This window comes from Magallana gigas, chromosome 3 (assembly GCF_963853765.1).
Source record: "Magallana gigas chromosome 3, xbMagGiga1.1, whole genome shotgun sequence".
Lineage (NCBI taxonomy): Eukaryota > Metazoa > Mollusca > Bivalvia > Ostreida > Ostreidae > Magallana > Magallana gigas.
This window is the reverse complement of record NC_088855.1, coordinates 7760132-7777541: the sequence shown is the minus strand read 5'-3', so window position 1 is coordinate 7777541 and position 17410 is coordinate 7760132. Positions and strand designations below refer to the sequence as shown.

Below are 17410 nucleotides of genomic sequence, written 5' to 3'. Positions count from 1 at the left end.
AGGTTTCTAGTCCAATGTGAAAGTCAAAGCAGTTTTCTTTAAATTCCACTGTTGGATCATTATTCTCTCCCTTTTGCCCAATCTTGCCAAAAGACTGCTTTAGGTTATTTAAAGGAGTTTGAAATGACCTTGAGTAAAGTCTCGTAAAATCTTTCCTGACCTCATTGAAGACGATCACAACCTCAGTGATGTCAAATTCCAAATATCCATAAAAAGACCTCGTGCAGACTATTGGTACACAACAAACAAAACATTGATGCTATGTCTCGTTGATTCAAATTTGGAAGCAGGCATCGATAAAAGGTTATCTTTACAAAACCTCTGCATTTGCATACATTAACATACCCCAGCCAATCACAGACATGCTTTTATCTGTTTTGGAGAGGTGTAACTTTTCCAGAGGTCATATAGAAAACAAGCATGAATGAATTTTTCTATCCTCTTTGTGAAGAGTTCCAATAAATTTTTTTCAATAGCCCTTTCCTGGTTTTCAGAAATAAAGGTTGTGTGAAGATGACACATCAATGTGTAAGGAGAAAGGGGGGGGGGGGGTTAATCAGACTAGTCTTGTGGAACAAAACATGAATTATTGAATTCGCTATACTGATTATCATAAATTCATTATACAGCTAACACAAATTAGTTATAGTGAATTGCAGTCATAGTGGAGTAAATTCACTGGTCCCTAGGACTTCGCTTTAACCCAAGTTTTACTGTATAGGTTTTAAATTAACTCATGACCATCTCAGATGTATAAATAAAGTGATATATCTGTTGATATATCAATATCATACCTACCATCCAATCCCTCAACAAAATCCCCTACAGTAACTTCTTTACAATTATTGCTATTTTTTATGTCAATACCATGATTTAGCTACCTGAGAAGTACAATCTTCACAGAGCCGGAGGAGAGGTAAATAGTGTACTTCTCAGGTAGCTAAATCATTTTATAGATAAAAAAAACCCAGCAATATAATTATTTTATTATATGATTCAGCGACAAATTGATACAGATATATAAATTTGAGTGTTTTCAAGCGAAGACTTTATTTTGAAGCCATAGTCGAGAAATGCGATATTTCATTGGAAGATCTATTTTTAGTCCAATGTAGAGGAAATCAAATTTTATATTGACCTTGATCATGTGCAGGTGAATATAATGTTCTTTTTTTCTACATTGTTGGATATCATCCAATCAGAGAGCTAGGAATTACTCAATCATAAAATCAAAATGTTTTCTGTCAATAACTGTGAGCAAAAGATTTGAGTAAGATACAAATATTTATTAACAAAAACATAAACACTAAAATCTGCTTCTCAGCTTCATTTATATCTAGCTTTCCGCTTTCCTTTCACGGAAATAAGATTGTCATCTGAAAAGATAAATCATATACTGTTGTTAAAATAAATCCATTTCACAAAAAAAGAACATTTTATTAAAAATGTTTTTTGAGAAACTAAATTTTTTTTGGCACTTTCTGGCAAAGCAATTACACTTTCTGGACTCTGTTGAGTTCTTTATAAATCATTTATCATTTTAATATTATCAAATGAATTACATGCAAACAATTTTTTTCTCAATAGACATAACTCTTGTACAACGGTTTCCACAAAACCGTTGTCTGGCTAATTTGTACTTACTAGTCATTCTTGGGATTTTCCCTCCATACAATCTCTGCTGTTTAAATAGCTTGGCCTTCTCTATTGATGACAACACTTTTTTCTTGGTCTCTTTAATTTTTTCTACACAAACTCCTCCCAATCTGTAAAAGACAATTATCAAATGTCATAAACTGTAACTAACTTTTATTTGTGTGCAAAATTTTTTAGTGGATTCATTAGAGCCTCATTGTTGTGAATATTTCCCGCCACAAACCAGTACCAGTACTCAAATATCTCTGGTATTTTTTCCCCATGAAATCTACATCATAATCTTAAAAATCAAAGTACTGAAGTACTGACGGGAGTTGATTTTATCAATTATCATTTATGCAAAATCAAAGATATGTGATTTTGCATGGCAAGTAGTATCAGTAATCAAAATCGCTCGGCTGTCTCCGTTTATCTCCCACAAGCAAGAGAGACTCTGTTTGTCGGATATTAACGGAGCCAGCCAATCGCTGGTTGAACGAGACTACATTGAACTCTAGCGTAGGAATACATATGACTTTCAAAAATATCTAAACTGTTTGTACAATTTAAAATCTAACTATTTTCATGGTATAAATAAATAAGTTTTCTTGAAAAACAATGCTACAGAATACATAGCATCGAATTTATCGATTATTTTCAAGAACTAAGTGTTGTCAGCAGTATAATTGATTTGTGCTTAGGTCCAAACACTGTTTCACTTTTGCTTTGCCTGAGTAAGTGCATAGGAGAGTTGATTAAAATCAACTCCCAATAAATCGATGCAAACCAGTTTATTTCGGTGATCACAAATAAAAGTGGTCTACAGTATTCTAATGTCATTGTAACCAAACTCAACCTTGCAAATAGCTGCAATAATGTAGCTCTCTTCAATGCTTTTTATCTGGTGTTTCCCAAATCAAACAGGAAATAGAGAGGAAAACATTATCACTGCTTCTTTGCAATAATCTAAAAGTTTACTTTTCTCTTTTATCAAAACCAAATTTATATTTATGTACATTATGCATCACACCAGCTGCTGCAATTAAAGATATCTGATTACCCTAACATTTATATTATTAACATTCAGTAGCATGGCAATGCCAAAATTTACTTATTTCAAGGTAAATACATGTACCCAGCTTTTTTAAAGTTTTTATAAAACATACACTGTAGCTCATTTGTGAGAAAAAAAAACAGAGCTTAATGTGATGTCAGTTATCTTTAAATGAAACAAAACACAGCTTCCATATAGAAGTCAAAATTCCATACCTGTTGTCCAGGGGGATAAAATCATCACCAACATCAAAGTCCTCTTCAGTATCTGCAAAGCTTTCTTCATCTGGTGAAGAAAAAGTTAATATCTGAAACTTCAATAGGATCTTGATAAAAGTTCATATAAAAACTGGGACATAGCTAAAAGATTTATCTCTTTGTGGTTAACATGTGTATACATAAAATGTGATGACTATTAAGGGGAACAGTCTCAATAATATGGTTAGACAGTGATCCTCTTATAAAAAGACTCCCAATTTGAAGCACTATAATATCCTATTGTTTGAAGGGAGGATTACCGGTACATAGACAACTGATCCAATTCATGTCAATTTGTACTTGACTATCTTTTGAAAACATGGACTTCATACATACATGGGAGAAATCCTGTACCTATACCAGAGTACAAAGAAATAGTTTATTGTTTTCAACAACACCCAGAAGATCCATCTTTACAGTGCATTGACTGAGATAAACTCTTTAATTATTGCTTTTTTTTCAAGATTAAATACTGTAAGAGTGGTTATTTAGACATGGGCGAAATTTATTCTACATGTACTCTGTCCCAAGTTTCTGCTTCCACCACATTTTGCTTTATATCTCAATAATCATAAATACCTTTGCGCCTGAACTACATTCGTTCACTGGAATGAAAAGAGCCCAGATTATCTGTTTTGAAATGCCTCCTCTACCACTTCAGGTTTCAATACAGAACCAAAATTAGAAAGTCTATTAAGGGGATTTTGCATTCTACAAAACATTATAGTACCCCAAATTATAACATTAAAAATTGTGCGAGGTGACCCAAGTACTTCCAAATGGAGAAAAGATGTAAACATTTCCAATTTTGAATCTCTGTATGGTGTTTTATTTTGTTCCTGTAAAATTCTCCAGGTAAAAACATATGATCTGTCAACGAAGAAATCTTTTTTTCCTATTTATTGATTTAAACTGTACTTCATTGACAAGTATGTTTAATTTAATCATCAAAAAGTGATGGAAGCAATAACATGGGACGGACTTTAGTTAAGTGGTAAGCTTAAAGTCCCATAAAAAAAGGTCTGGCATATGGTTAGAAAAATCAAAACTTTAGTGTTGTAATCATGCATCGAGGTATTTAGAACAATTTTAAAAAGAGCTTCGACTTTGGGTAGTTAAGTCAAACGGCAATGTGAAGTAGGCCTGTCTATTTCATTAAAGGCCACTTAGCCATGGCTCTTTGAAATCAACAGGATTTGTCTGGCTTTTGAGTGAAGACTACGCAACCGGGGTATATTTCGCTTGAAACCAGCATCATTTTTACTTTTTTTGATGCAAGAAATAGATCGTTACATCCTACTGAAAGTCTAAGGTCTTGTTAAAATGGTTCTAATGCCAATGCATATTGTTTGACTATACTACTTAACCACCAGATAATATTTTACCTTCTGAATTTTTTTCTTGTTTGCTCTCTTCTTCCTTGGCTGCCTTTCTCTTCAGAACATTTGATTTTGGTACAGAATCTGGGAGATCATCAAAAAAATCTTCGGACAATCTTTTTTTGGCAAGAGCTTCTAGTTTCTTTTGCTGTAGGCAGATAAAATAAATGTAAAAGATGGTTGCTAAAATCTTTTCAAAATATTACATGGGTATTCGATGTAAATTACAACCAATTAAATTTTATTTTCTTTAGAAAAATTTTTGCAAATTAAACAAGCATAGATGGGTTTTATTTCTCACCTTTTGAATTTTAAACTGTTCATCTATCTGTCGCCGTTTATCTTTTAATTTCTGTTTGTTCTGTCCAATTTGCTGAAGAGCTGTCTTCATCTGCTGCAGTGCTGCCTCGCGACCGGAGGAAAATGAAAGAGCCTCAGGAACTTCATCATCATCTTCTTTCCCCTCCTCCTCTAATACCACCTCCTCATCTTCCTCATCATCATCTTGAGGTACTCTTCTTTTGCTCAGTGTAATATCTTCTGTATAAATCAAATAAATTTGGTTTTTTTTATTCTTCCAAAAAAACAAACCCCACAATGTTATTAAAGTGATCTTTCTTTTTAACTGGAGCTGTTCAATGGTGGTCTGTGCACAACAAATGTATGATACTGTATCACATAAGTGTGCTCCACAGACAGTGTGTACAAACAGAGGAAGTTTGAGTTGTATTTGCACATTGGTCAAAGAAATTTTTATGAGACCAAGTAAAAAATTCAAAATTACCAATAATCATTTGCAGAGCTTAGCAACATGGAAAACGAAGCATTTCTTACCAAAATTCTTACCTGTAAATTGTAAACATCTTTTTTCATTATTAAAATAAAAAATGCTTTAAAAACATTAAAGTAAGTAACACATATGCTTACTTAAAAAATTGTTTCCTCCCTGAATTTATTTATCTATGAGAACTAATGATGATTGAAGTAGAAATGTATATCTTTTTGTTATTATTTTTTAAGAATGTCATGCATTGAAAAGATGAATAAAACAATTTAATTAATTTTAGGTAATGGTTTGCATTAATTTTTTTTTAATCTCTTTTCTTGGCAAATTGTTTGAAGCATATTGCTCTACTAACATGTTGTGACTTAGCATGTGACCTTTAGCATAATTAATAAATATTTAACATATAATTATGATTTGAGAAAGCAAGCAGATCGTACTGTCTGCGTTTCAAACCATAAAAATCTGCGCTCGGCCCAACTGTCACACCGTTTACATATTATGATACCAAATTGTATACCCTATTGAGCAATCAAGCAAGCTATTGAATTCAAAACTTCAATAAATTTATCCTGCTCGAAGACCCATTTGGGTGATAAGTCTCAGTCTGTTTAAATCAATTTTGTTTTTCCTCTGTCTACAAGTTGATGCCATATAGATGTTGTTTGGTTTTCGGTATGTTATTATTAATCAATATAAAAAAAAATTCTGTTCAGGCTGTTGCACAGCTGATCAAGTAATTGTCTGTTACAGGAAGGAATCGCTGCTCACTATAGAATTTGAATACCCACCATTGTCTTCGATACTTGATTCGTCTGAATCACTTTCATTCTCTGGAAAAAGAACAGAGTCGTATTGTTCAGTCAATTCTCGGGCTTTACGCCGTCGAAACATCGTGGTACTTTGAAAACAGCACGGTACCTAGTTTCGGTTTTCGGCATAGATTTTTAGTTAAGTTGTACAAAATATTATTCCATCTGCGCCAGCTGAAGCGAATAACAGCGTTTTATTTTTCTTGAGAACATGATTTTATATTGAAAGTTCACTTAAACAAGTTCTCAAAAATAAACGCCGTTTAATTTGATGTTTGTCGTTTTATAGTATAAAGAAAACTACCGTTATCGTTTTATTTTCGCGAATAGTCACGGGTTATAGTATATATATTCAAGGCCATAAACTTGTACTTAACAACTACATTTGTACATGAAATACATGTAAGTTATCGGAATTGAGCCATCTGAATAAGGCAAAAATTTCTTGGTTTATTATTTATTATTTTTTTTATTGAATGCAGAAAATCGTTTCCTGGAATTTCTTTTCTTTAAGGGTGCATACAATACGTGTGTGTATGTATATACTATATATATATATATATATATATATATATATATATATATATATATATATATATATATATATATATATATATATATATATATATATATATATATATATATATATATTATATATATATATATATATATATATATATATATATATGTGTGTGTGTGTGTGTGTATTTGTCAGTTCTTTTGCGAGGAGTTGGTCTCAAAAGAATTCACGTTTTTTGTGTTTTCTGTCTATTCTGTCTATAGTCCGTTCGAGGATTATAACCTGTGAAAGAATTTATTATAAGTTAAAGCAATATGAGCTGTATTTTTTATAATTTTATTTTAGTGTAAAAACCTGCTAGTATAATAAGTCTGCATGTAACTTGAACTTTTATAATAAAAAGGATTAGAACAAATCATTAATTTTTGTAAAAAGAACAATTTCTCTTCTAAGGAATATATAGCAAATCAATTTTTGTACAGGACGACAATAATTCAATTTTGTTCCAATTAAGGCTTCTCAACGCCTTTTCCTACAAAAATATGGATAACAAAAAGAAGATGGGTGGATAAGGCGTGTAAAATGCCCATACGCGGTCGGACAGGCTACTGAAAATAAAAGTATCTATTAATCTGATGGGTTTTATTTAAATCATTTAAAACAATATATATTTAACGAATCATTGATTTTTAACCTAAAGGTATGTTCAATACTTGGAATATGTTGACTCAAACAGGCGTGTACCTATCAAAACCTGCAAATACTGTCATTTTTTAGAACTTCAGGGCATTTTCTTTTATAGAGTGGGTCTGTGCTCCATATTTTTCTCATAGTCTAATTAAGGTCTATTGGAAAACAAACCGATTTCAATCAACAAAAACGTGGAGAGATGACCCATCAACATAAAAATATCATTTTGTATCCCAACAATTGAACGTTTTGGAAAAATAATACAAGTCCGGTAGTTCGTGGCCTTAGTCACACATAATATTTAAAAAGCCAACTTTGTTGTGTCTGAAATGGCTCAGTGGTTAGAGCACCTGGCATAAGCTAACCTTATATATCTGGGATTTTTATGTTACGGGTTCGATACCACCAAAATTTCCGACAATATTTTTTTTTTTTTTTTTTTTTTTTGTTAAATATATTAAAAGCTGACTATAGTTAGAAATTTTGCTTTTGCAAAGTTTTATTATAATATATTTGAATAGATTTAATTGGGGAAAAATAAATTCAAAATTGTATTTCACTACTAAACCGAATGGGCATTTGCGCCATCTTATTCCCCCATCTTCTTTAAAAGCCATGATATTTTTTGTCTTTTAACTAGAAAATAACATTTTCGTGAAAAAAAATTCAACACGAGAATTGCAGCTCATATTGCTTTAAATTGAAATAGATGAAAGGGAAAATATCCAAAATAACTTAATTCATTAACATATTATCATTTTTCACTCGAAACGAAAAAAAAAATTCTTACAAAGATTTATTGCTAGCGCTCTCGAGCGCTAGCAACTACGTTAGTCTTTTTCACTGGAATACGCATGCTCGATTCCATAGTAGGGGATTCTGGGACTACTACTGTAGATAAACTGTACCATTTGAATTTCGTTTTATCATCTTCACATAAAGTTTTTTGTTTATTGTAAATGTCAAAAAGTAACAGTATCTTAGGTATTATAATGCAAAGTTATTCTAAATATATTATAATAAATAGCTAGTTTTATCTTAAATTTCCGGCAGGCTCGGAAAACAACCTCGGATATATGTTTTTCGAGCATGCCGGAAAGGCCCTAGAAGATACGATTGTTATAAAACAGCACCAATGCAATAGTTCTTGAAAATTTTCACCTTGAAACTGAAATTACAGTAGATACATAATGATAATAGGGCACAGTCTATGAGCTATGCCATTGCCGATGTGAAGCCCACTCTAGATTTAGAACCCCACTCAAGCCCGACACAACTCTATTACACCACTGTGCCTTCCTATTGTTAATTAATCGATTCAGAAATTTAAACTAATGTTTTAGAAATCTGCCTCTAAGTTTTACGATGGCTACAGCGCTAGCTCACCAATCTTTTTTAAAAGATAAGCTTGTAATGGGAAATGTTGACATTTTTTCTCCTTTCGGAAGTCACTCGGAATGCTTCGCACAATTTTTCGCCAACGTTAATTGTCATCCGGGTCTGTTGCAAGGCAACGTCCCCGTAGATTTCTTTATTTTTAGCCGTGTATTGAATCTTGGTAAGCTCGTCCTACTGCCACGAGTGGACTCAGGACCCCTTGCATTGTGAGGATGCTAAAGGGGCGTTTTAAAGGAGAAAGCTTGGTAAATTTGAATACTTTTGAATGAACATCGTTTGAACCCTGATCGAATTATTTATAAATATCGATTAAGTGAAATTAAATGAATCGAGGATATCTTAAATGGTATACAGTAGAGAATAGAATAGAAAATTATTTTTCTTCTAAATACAGAATAGGACTCTTTAAAGAACCTTACTGCTTGCTATGTAATATTAGCTAGTCAGGTCTACCCCCTCTCAAGGTAGGACGAAATGTGCGCGGGCTTGATAATTAAGTTAGGTGGGAAAACTAGTTAGTAAAAGTTAAATTTAGAAAGTCAAACGTAGCTGCATTTTGTAGCCTTCTCCGATTTTTTAAAATGATGAATACTGGAGAGGGCTACACCTCCATAGGATCTCCGTAATGGTGCAAATATTTTTTTAATGCAGCTGACTTTGGTCTGAAAAGATCGTTTTTATGTTTGACATCCTTTAGATAAAATGATTTTTAATTCAGGTTGAACACACTTACTGTATATAAATCAAAACCAAATAAAACACACCAACATGTTAGTTCTCAATTGATTTTATGGGATTTAAGCTTGGATTTTAGACGGATAATGTGAATGTGAGTATAAATAAGCAGTCTTACCTTTTTCTATGACTAAAACATCATTTAAGGAAAGGGAACATATTGGAAATTTCAGAATTACAGCCTTATGTTTAAAATGGGAGAATTCCTATATTCAGTTCAAGATCTGCTTCCTGAATTCTCATTTGCTGTCCCAAAATAAAACCGACCAAGGTCAGTAAACGTGGCGGACAATTTCAACTTGCGTTGTTTACACGAATTTTTTTTTACCGATACATGGACTATACTTGATATTTTTGAATTAGTTTATGTCAGACAGAACTACAATGTTTGAGTTGTAGTGAGAAAAGCTATTCTATTCAATTTGAGCGGAAATCGTTGCAGGAGTGAGTCACGGAGATCCTATGGAGTTGTACCCCCCCCCCCCCCCCCAAAAAAAAAAGAACAAATCTCAAACTTAACAGAAAACAACTAATATTGCCTAATTTTATTTTTGATCATGACTGTTATTCGCCATTTCTTGTTTATTTGCTCTTTTCTGTACGGATCGACTATCTTGTGAACAAGCTGTTTTTGTATGACATGTTTACGACAATGAACACTGAAAGTCTTTATTTTTTAAAATTAAACTTATTTTTGCTTTAATGAATAAAAAGCTTGTTAACGAAAACAAATTACACTCAAATTAACTTACATTTATCAAATATCATGACATCAACTTTACATCATAATTATGTGTCATTTACGACATTGAACTCGAAATGTCGTGCAACCTGTCGAAAGCTGCATTTTTGCAAACTTTTCGCAAGCTGTCATGTGTTCATTCACAACTTTTATTGTTGAGAGGTAAGCTTACATATTTTGATCAATGTATTTTGCTTATGGAGCAAAACTGGCTCCAAATATGTGATGCTCATCGGATTTTCGAGACCTACTGCAATGTTATCATAGATAGAGGAAATTCGAGTCGTTTACCCAATGCTGTTGTAGACATGATTAAAGACCTAAAATGTGAGATAATGTTATGAGATAAATTTCATTTTATATTGCATCAATAATTAATCAAGATCTAAATGTTCTTTAATGTTGTTTGTTGACCGAGATTGCATGAGTAATGATGATCATTGAAATGCTAAAAAAAAAAATCACCTCCTTCCTCTCCTGAATTCTCTCATACTGAAAGCTTTTTTAACTGTATTAACACATAGTTTTGCTGAATTTGATTTTTTTATTTAAGGTGTACATGTATCCCAGTTCAAACCACCAGTGGTTCCCACTGACATTGATCCTTTTCCTTTATTTATGGAAGAAGGGGTTCAAACTATACTCAATGACATTACTGGGATAGATTTGAAGAAGACTGCTCTGCTACAACCTAAGAAGTTGCCCCTTAAACCTGTGCTGAGGGCTGTCCCAGATAAGGAATTGAAAAGGGTAATTGTCTAATATTTACTAGAATAAATTCAAAAGAATTTTATACAAAATTAGAATGTAATACTTTGAACACAGCTGGGTTCATCACTAATCATCAGATCCCAACCTATTAAACTTGGGGTCTGATGAACAGTATTTTTATCAAGTTGTTAGTTCAGATTTATGAATTCAGTTGAATTGTCAGGTGACATATATAAAGATGTGTTTTACTTTTTTTTTGTGTGACAATTTATCTCAATTAAGTAGATCAAATCTGACAGAGAGGTTAATGGTGTTTGAATTTGTCACCATATTTCAAAAAGATTTTTTTACCATGATACTGTGATGATAGTTGTCAGGCTTCATTTTGTTTTATTTAGTTACAAGCAGACTCTTTCAAAAAAGAAAGATCAAAGATAGAACAAAGGCCACCATTCATGAGGGCAAGAAAAGAAATCAGCTGTGAGTTAGCCAGGAACCCTGAGATAGCCCCTGTCATGACGAACAATCTACTGTTTATCGACACTTCAGCTTTCACTCGCTCAGAAAGAGCCAACAAGGTCGGGAAAACCACAGCACTGCAGGCACTTAATGGGACATAAACACTTTCTTTTCAATTTTTTTTTTTCAATTAAAAAAAGTCTTGGACTGACACAGAATTTTCTATCTTATGTTATAAAAATTAAAGGGGATGTTCATGCCCCAAGTGCCTGTGCTCAGCATAAGAAACCTGTCTTACATGAACCTTTACACGTATAACAAGAAACTGCAGGATTTGTATCAAAATGTATTCATTGTTGATTTCCTAGGTTGACATTAGAACTGATATAGCTACCGGTATAGCTTGAAAAAGATTAATGAATCATACAAACTTTATGTATATATATATATGCTTTAAAAATTGGGCTTCATATATTATGATTTTAGTACAGTTAACATTGCTCTTATTCATAAATATAGCAGTGAAAAGAAAAAGAATAGAATATGTAACCTTTGTTGCCTGTTGGTATTTGATGATATAAATGATGTTAAGGGATTATTTTATTTGTGCTAATATTCACTGTGCTACATTTGTTTCAATGTACATACCGGGTACTCTCTGAATTCGTCAGATTTTCAAATTTCTTCAGCTTATTTTCAATATTAAAAACTCTTACACATACCTGTAACCTTTCAAAGCTGCTATATGGGACAGTGTCCTATGTAAGTGAGAGATTTTATTTGAATTTGAGTTCAAAACAGCTTTGAAAGTTTAGCAGGTATGCACTAATGTAATTCTGTAAGTATTTTAACATTATAAGAAAGTTAGGACATCAAAGTCAACCACTACAAGTCATTATTGTTTTTTGGTGATGACTTAATTTAAATATTGATATTCCAGGACAAGGTCGTGGTGGTCAGGGACACAGAGGGGACACTAAGGACCGCCACCCAGGAGGAAAGAGACCGAGCCATACAGATAGCCTTCCCTGTCAGGGGCAGGACCATATTCCCATCCAGCTTCTTCAAACCTGAGAACCTTCATGTACGAGTGCTTAGTCTTAGATTGAATTGTCAAAGTCACATAACCAGAACACCTTTGGGTACAGGTCCTTAGTGTTTGATTGAACTGTCCAGATCACACTAAAGGGCTGTCATGTCTGTATAACATTCTGATTAAAACACAAACACCCCCTTCTCCTTTTAAAGACAGGGTCCGACAGGCACCATTTGAGTTCATCTTTTTTAACCTTGGCAATATGCATATTTAATTTTTGCTGTCAACCAATCAGATGAGAGCTTTTAGACAGTGTATTTGGATGGAAGAATCATTTTTTTATTCCATTCAGCTCTCACCAATCCCAGCGTACTTTCTTTCTAGTTTTCAAGAAACAATTCCTGTTAAAAGCTACTGCTTACATTATCTAAACACCTTGCTATGCAGGTGACATATTTTATTTTTAAATTCACTAGGCCTATTTCTAAATTTATTTCAATGTGCCTGATTTTTTTTACCAGAATGCTCTCCAAAGATGTCGGTACAGCTATGTCCTGGATAAAGTATGTGTCCAGTATGATCCTGATCACCCAGAATTCCTCAGGGTAAGAACCAACCATTTGATGAAATTTTTAATTTGTATGTATTATAGTCTGTCTCAAATTATTGCTTCCATCACTTATTATAAATCAAAATACACATACCTGTGAAAGAAGTACAGTTGAAATCGATGAAATGGAAAATATCCAAGATAACTTCATTGACAAAATATTGGATCCCTTTTAACTCATAAAATTTTACAGGAACGAAAATAAATTTCGTGCGGAGATTTATAGTGAGAAATGTTTACATCTTATCTCCATACGGAAGTACCCGAGACACCTTGCGCAATTTTTCAACGTTATAACCCAGGCTTATTAATGGCCGATGCAATGCAAAATCCCCGTAGACTTTATATTTTGGGATGTGTATTGAAACTTGAAGCAGTAGAGGGGGCGTTTCAAAACAGATAATCTGGACATTTTTCATATTAATGGATGGACGTAGTTTGAGCACAAACTTTTCAAAGGTGTTTATTATCATTGAAATATCAAGTGAAAAGTGGTGGAAGCAAAAACTCGGGACAAAGTATAGTAATGCTGGTAAAATAAATCATTTTTGGAAATATTATTATTTGCTATAGGCAAAAAATTCAATGTTTCAAGTCCTGTTACAACATGCACCTGTTAATCAAAGCTAGTCCATGTGTAAAGTTATGGAAATTGTTTGTTTATTAATTACTTCCTTAAATGTGATTCAATATCTTTATGATTAATAGTATGAGTTCACTTATAAAAATTGAAGCATGCTTATCAAAATACCCGATAAATCTACCTTTGAGATTTATACTATCCAAGTTTACTTTCAAATTGATACATTTGCATTCATAATGAAAACTAGTGTTTTATTTACATATTTTTAGTATAATGTATTGTAGAAAGGACCTTTTATCTGATAAATGACACACTGCTTTGCTTGTAGATCACAAAAGAGATCTATGACTATATCTTGGAGAGGAGGGAGTTTGATGCTTTGCGTGGCACGCGTCATTTTGGATCCATGGCATTCTACTTATCCTTATGTCACAGAGAGTATGAATTGGTCTTGGACATGCTAGAGAGAAAACTGTAAGTACCCAGTAGTCTCTTTTATTCTTTATAATGTCTTATTTTGAATTCGTTCAAATTACAATGAAATTGAAAAAAAATATAAGAGAGAACAATTTATGAGGCATGAACTTAGAAGTGGGTTAAGATGAACACTTAAATAAGCTACAAGTCTGTAGCTCACGTTCTGAAAAAAATTTTGATGGACAGCCTGGGAGCTACAGTTCCTTTGGTGTTAAAAAATTGCAATTAACAACCCATAAAAACTTGCGCTAGTTTGGACTGATCAATCTTATTTTCATACATACATATTCTGTTCAAATATTCATTAAAAAATTCCACGAATATCAAAAAATTCCTCTTACATTTTTCCACAGACATCGAAACTTTACTTGCCTCTAATATTCTAAAGTAAAGCAATGACAGGAGAAGTAAATTGACTGAAGAATTTAATAATATTTCATATTTTCACAGAATATGTGTTGAAAGTAGGTTACTAGTCTTAACACTAATGCAAGTTTTTGTGAGCCGTAAATTGCAACCTTTAACACTTATTGAACTTTAGTTCCTAAGTAGTCCATCCAAATTTTTTCATACATGGTCTATGTACAGAACTGCATTGTCAGAAACAAAAAGTCAGACTCTCTACCTTCAGGTTAAAAAAGGAGGAGAAATATGAAGGGTATGGGGGGTCTGGCGATGAAAGAAATTTTGAGGTTATTTAATTTATTCTCTGGTGGAAGAAGTGGGATATCAAAATAGAATGGTGACTTTACTCTTTACATTCAATTTGAAGAGGGTTTTTTTCACGAATATGTGTTTTTAATTTGTTTTAGCATCGTTGATGTTATGGATTACATAAGACTTCACAGAAAAATACACAGTCAAGAAGGGTCAAAAGGATCGCTGTCCAAACCTCTTGGCTATGATAAAAAGAACTTTGAGGTAAGTTACAAAAAAAACATAGTGATCAAAAGCAGTATGAGCTGTGACTTTCTAAATTCTATTGCTGCAAAATATACTAGAAGCAAATTACATGTATAAATTTAACCTAAACCTTTATGATAATTCAGATTAAAACAAATTGTGACATTTTATCAGAAGAAAGATTTGAACTATGAAATGTGTATAAAAAAAGTTCAGGTTGACAATATTGATATTTGGCTTTTATTTATCTGAGCCTTTAATTAGCTTGTCCCACAACAACATTTGTAAACCATTATTACAATTTTTGTCATTTTCAGTGAAATTTTACAAATCTAATGCATTGTAATGTAATTATAGATATTATAACAATTTAGAACTAAAAAAATGCAGGACATAATGCTTTAAAGTTTGTATTTGAAACACTGAGTATGCTTTTGTGATGTCACCCTATGACAGAAAGTATCTCTCTCTCTCTCTCTCTCTCTCTCTCTCTCTCTCTCTCTCTCTCTCTCTCTCTCTCTCTCTCTCTCTCTCTCTCTCTCTCTCTCTCCAGAAGAAAAGGAAGCTGCATTGTCTTGTTGTACATGTACATGGATGCTCATGCCCTGTTAATGAATTGATGGGCATGGGGAAATCAGATGGGGTAGGGGAGGGTATGTTTAGGATACACATCCTGTTAGTTGAAAATGAAAGCCTTGAAAAGATAGCCTCAAGCAAAATCAGTGTGTACATCATCTATTGCTATGTTCATGACAAAATCTAGTTTTTATACCCTGGCATGTATTTGGCCAGGGCATATACAGCAAATCTCAAATATAACGAACACGGATATAGCAAATTTACAGCTATAACAAATTCTTATCCATGTCCCGGCAAATTTCTTTCATAAACCTGGCATGTATTTGGCCAGGGCATATACAGCAAATCTCAAATATAACGAACACGGATATAGCAAATTTACAGCTATAACAAATTCTTATCCATGTCCCGGCAAATTTCTTTCATAAACCTACAGAAAATTGCTGTATATAACGAACACGGCTTAAACGAATTTACAGCTATAGTGAAGTAAATTCAAGACCCTGCTGGCAAAATATTAACATAGTTTAACATATTTTATCATTTTTATAACAAATATTTTCCATTGCAAATCATTGAAGATACATGCAATTTTAAGATGCATATATAAAATACTCAAATTCAAATAATATACAGAATTTTTTTTTTAAGAATTAAAGTGAAAAGTTTATATTGACATTTTTTGTAAATGACAGTAATACTGATTTTATAACTTATGATAGTTTGGTAAACTGTAAGCTGATTATTTTATAATGAATTTGCCATAATAATTCTTAAGAATTTGTTATATACGGATCTCTGTTTTTGAAGAAATTAATGGGATTATACATGAAGAGGATAACTGGAAATAGGAAAAAACAAGCTGAGAAGATGGTGGAGTCATTGCTTGAAGCCGGTTTGCCAGAAATCATCAAGGAAAACTTGTCACAAAGAGAACTTATTGACAGCTATTTGAAATTGGAAACAAATGTTTATTAAATTGTTGTAATAATCTGTATTTGTTTGTGTTTTCTCATCCCCAGAGAGGTAGTATACATTGTACCAAGAGTACATGTTCCAGTATTCATTAATAGTTTTGTATGTTACAATTTAATGACTGTCTGATGAAATCAACACTTCATTTCTCTGTCTCCCACTGTACAACTTGATTTTTCTGCAGGTTCCTTAGTTTGCAAAACTTTCCTAAATCATTTTGAGCCTAAAATTAAAATTCAATTGCAAAAAATGTACTAGGTATGTTACATTATACTTATTACCAGTTAATCAGGAATAGTACAAAATAAAACATCTATAGTAGAAACAAAATACAAAAATGTTCATTCACAGAGAAACAAGTTAGAGTGAGACTTGTCTAGTATGAACAAGTCACATATTTGCATTTTATGCTTCATTTTGGAGTCTAACCCTAATCCAAGACACCTTTTATACCCAGTAGAATCAAGTGATGTATATTCATGGACATCATGCATTCAGTTTTACTCAATTTGTTATTGGTCAGGAGTAGAGAAAGAGAATTTCTAGAATTTAATGCAGTCCAGGAGCCATGAATTTCACAACTCTGGTAGAGGGCTTCATGAACATCATCTCCATGCATTTAGTTTTTAGCTCACCTGAGCTGAAAGCTCAAGTGAGCTATTCTGATCACATTTTGTCTGTCGTCCGTGTGTCCGTCTGTCCATCCGTCTGGCCGTCCGTCTGTCCGTAAACTTTTCACATTTTCAACATCTTCTCAAGAACTACTAGGCCAATTTCAACCAAACTTAGCACAAATCATCCTTAGGCAAAGGGGATTCAAAGTTGTGAAAATTAAGGGCCACACCCGTTTTCAAGGGGAGATAATTAGAAATTAATGAAAAATTTCGAGAAATTTTCAAAAATCTTCTTCTCAAGAACCAGAAAGCCAGGAAAGCTGAAACTTGTGTGGAAGCATCCTCAGGTAGTGTAGATTCAAAGTTGTGAAATTCATGACCCCCGGGGGTAGGGTGGGGCCACAGTGGGGGAACGAAGTTTTACATAGGAATATATAGAGTAAATCTTTAAAAATCA

At 32.9% G+C, this 17410-nt stretch overlaps 2 protein-coding genes across 2 annotated transcripts; one reads left to right on the top strand and one right to left on the bottom strand.

The window, feature by feature from the left end:
* Window positions 1–1271: 1271 nt before the first annotated feature.
* LOC136273585 (uncharacterized) lies at window positions 1272–6059 on the bottom strand. Its single transcript, XM_066078324.1, has 6 exons — window positions 5901–6059; window positions 4627–4865; window positions 4332–4473; window positions 2905–2974; window positions 1645–1766; window positions 1272–1376 (listed from the first exon to the last, which is right to left on the bottom strand). Exons 1-6 carry the CDS (start codon window positions 6001–6003, stop codon window positions 1327–1329), a joined length of 726 nt encoding a protein of 241 aa, XP_065934396.1. The 5' UTR covers window positions 6004–6059; the 3' UTR covers window positions 1272–1326.
* A 4009-nt stretch (window positions 6060–10068) lies between these two features.
* LOC105339968 (small ribosomal subunit protein mS22) lies at window positions 10069–16357 on the top strand. Its single transcript, XM_011445769.3, has 8 exons — window positions 10069–10168; window positions 10560–10756; window positions 11116–11295; window positions 12117–12260; window positions 12734–12817; window positions 13734–13879; window positions 14695–14803; window positions 16175–16357. Exons 1-8 carry the CDS (start codon window positions 10084–10086, stop codon window positions 16340–16342), a joined length of 1113 nt encoding a protein of 370 aa, XP_011444071.3. The 5' UTR covers window positions 10069–10083; the 3' UTR covers window positions 16343–16357.
* The last annotated feature ends 1053 nt before the right edge of the window (window positions 16358–17410 follow it).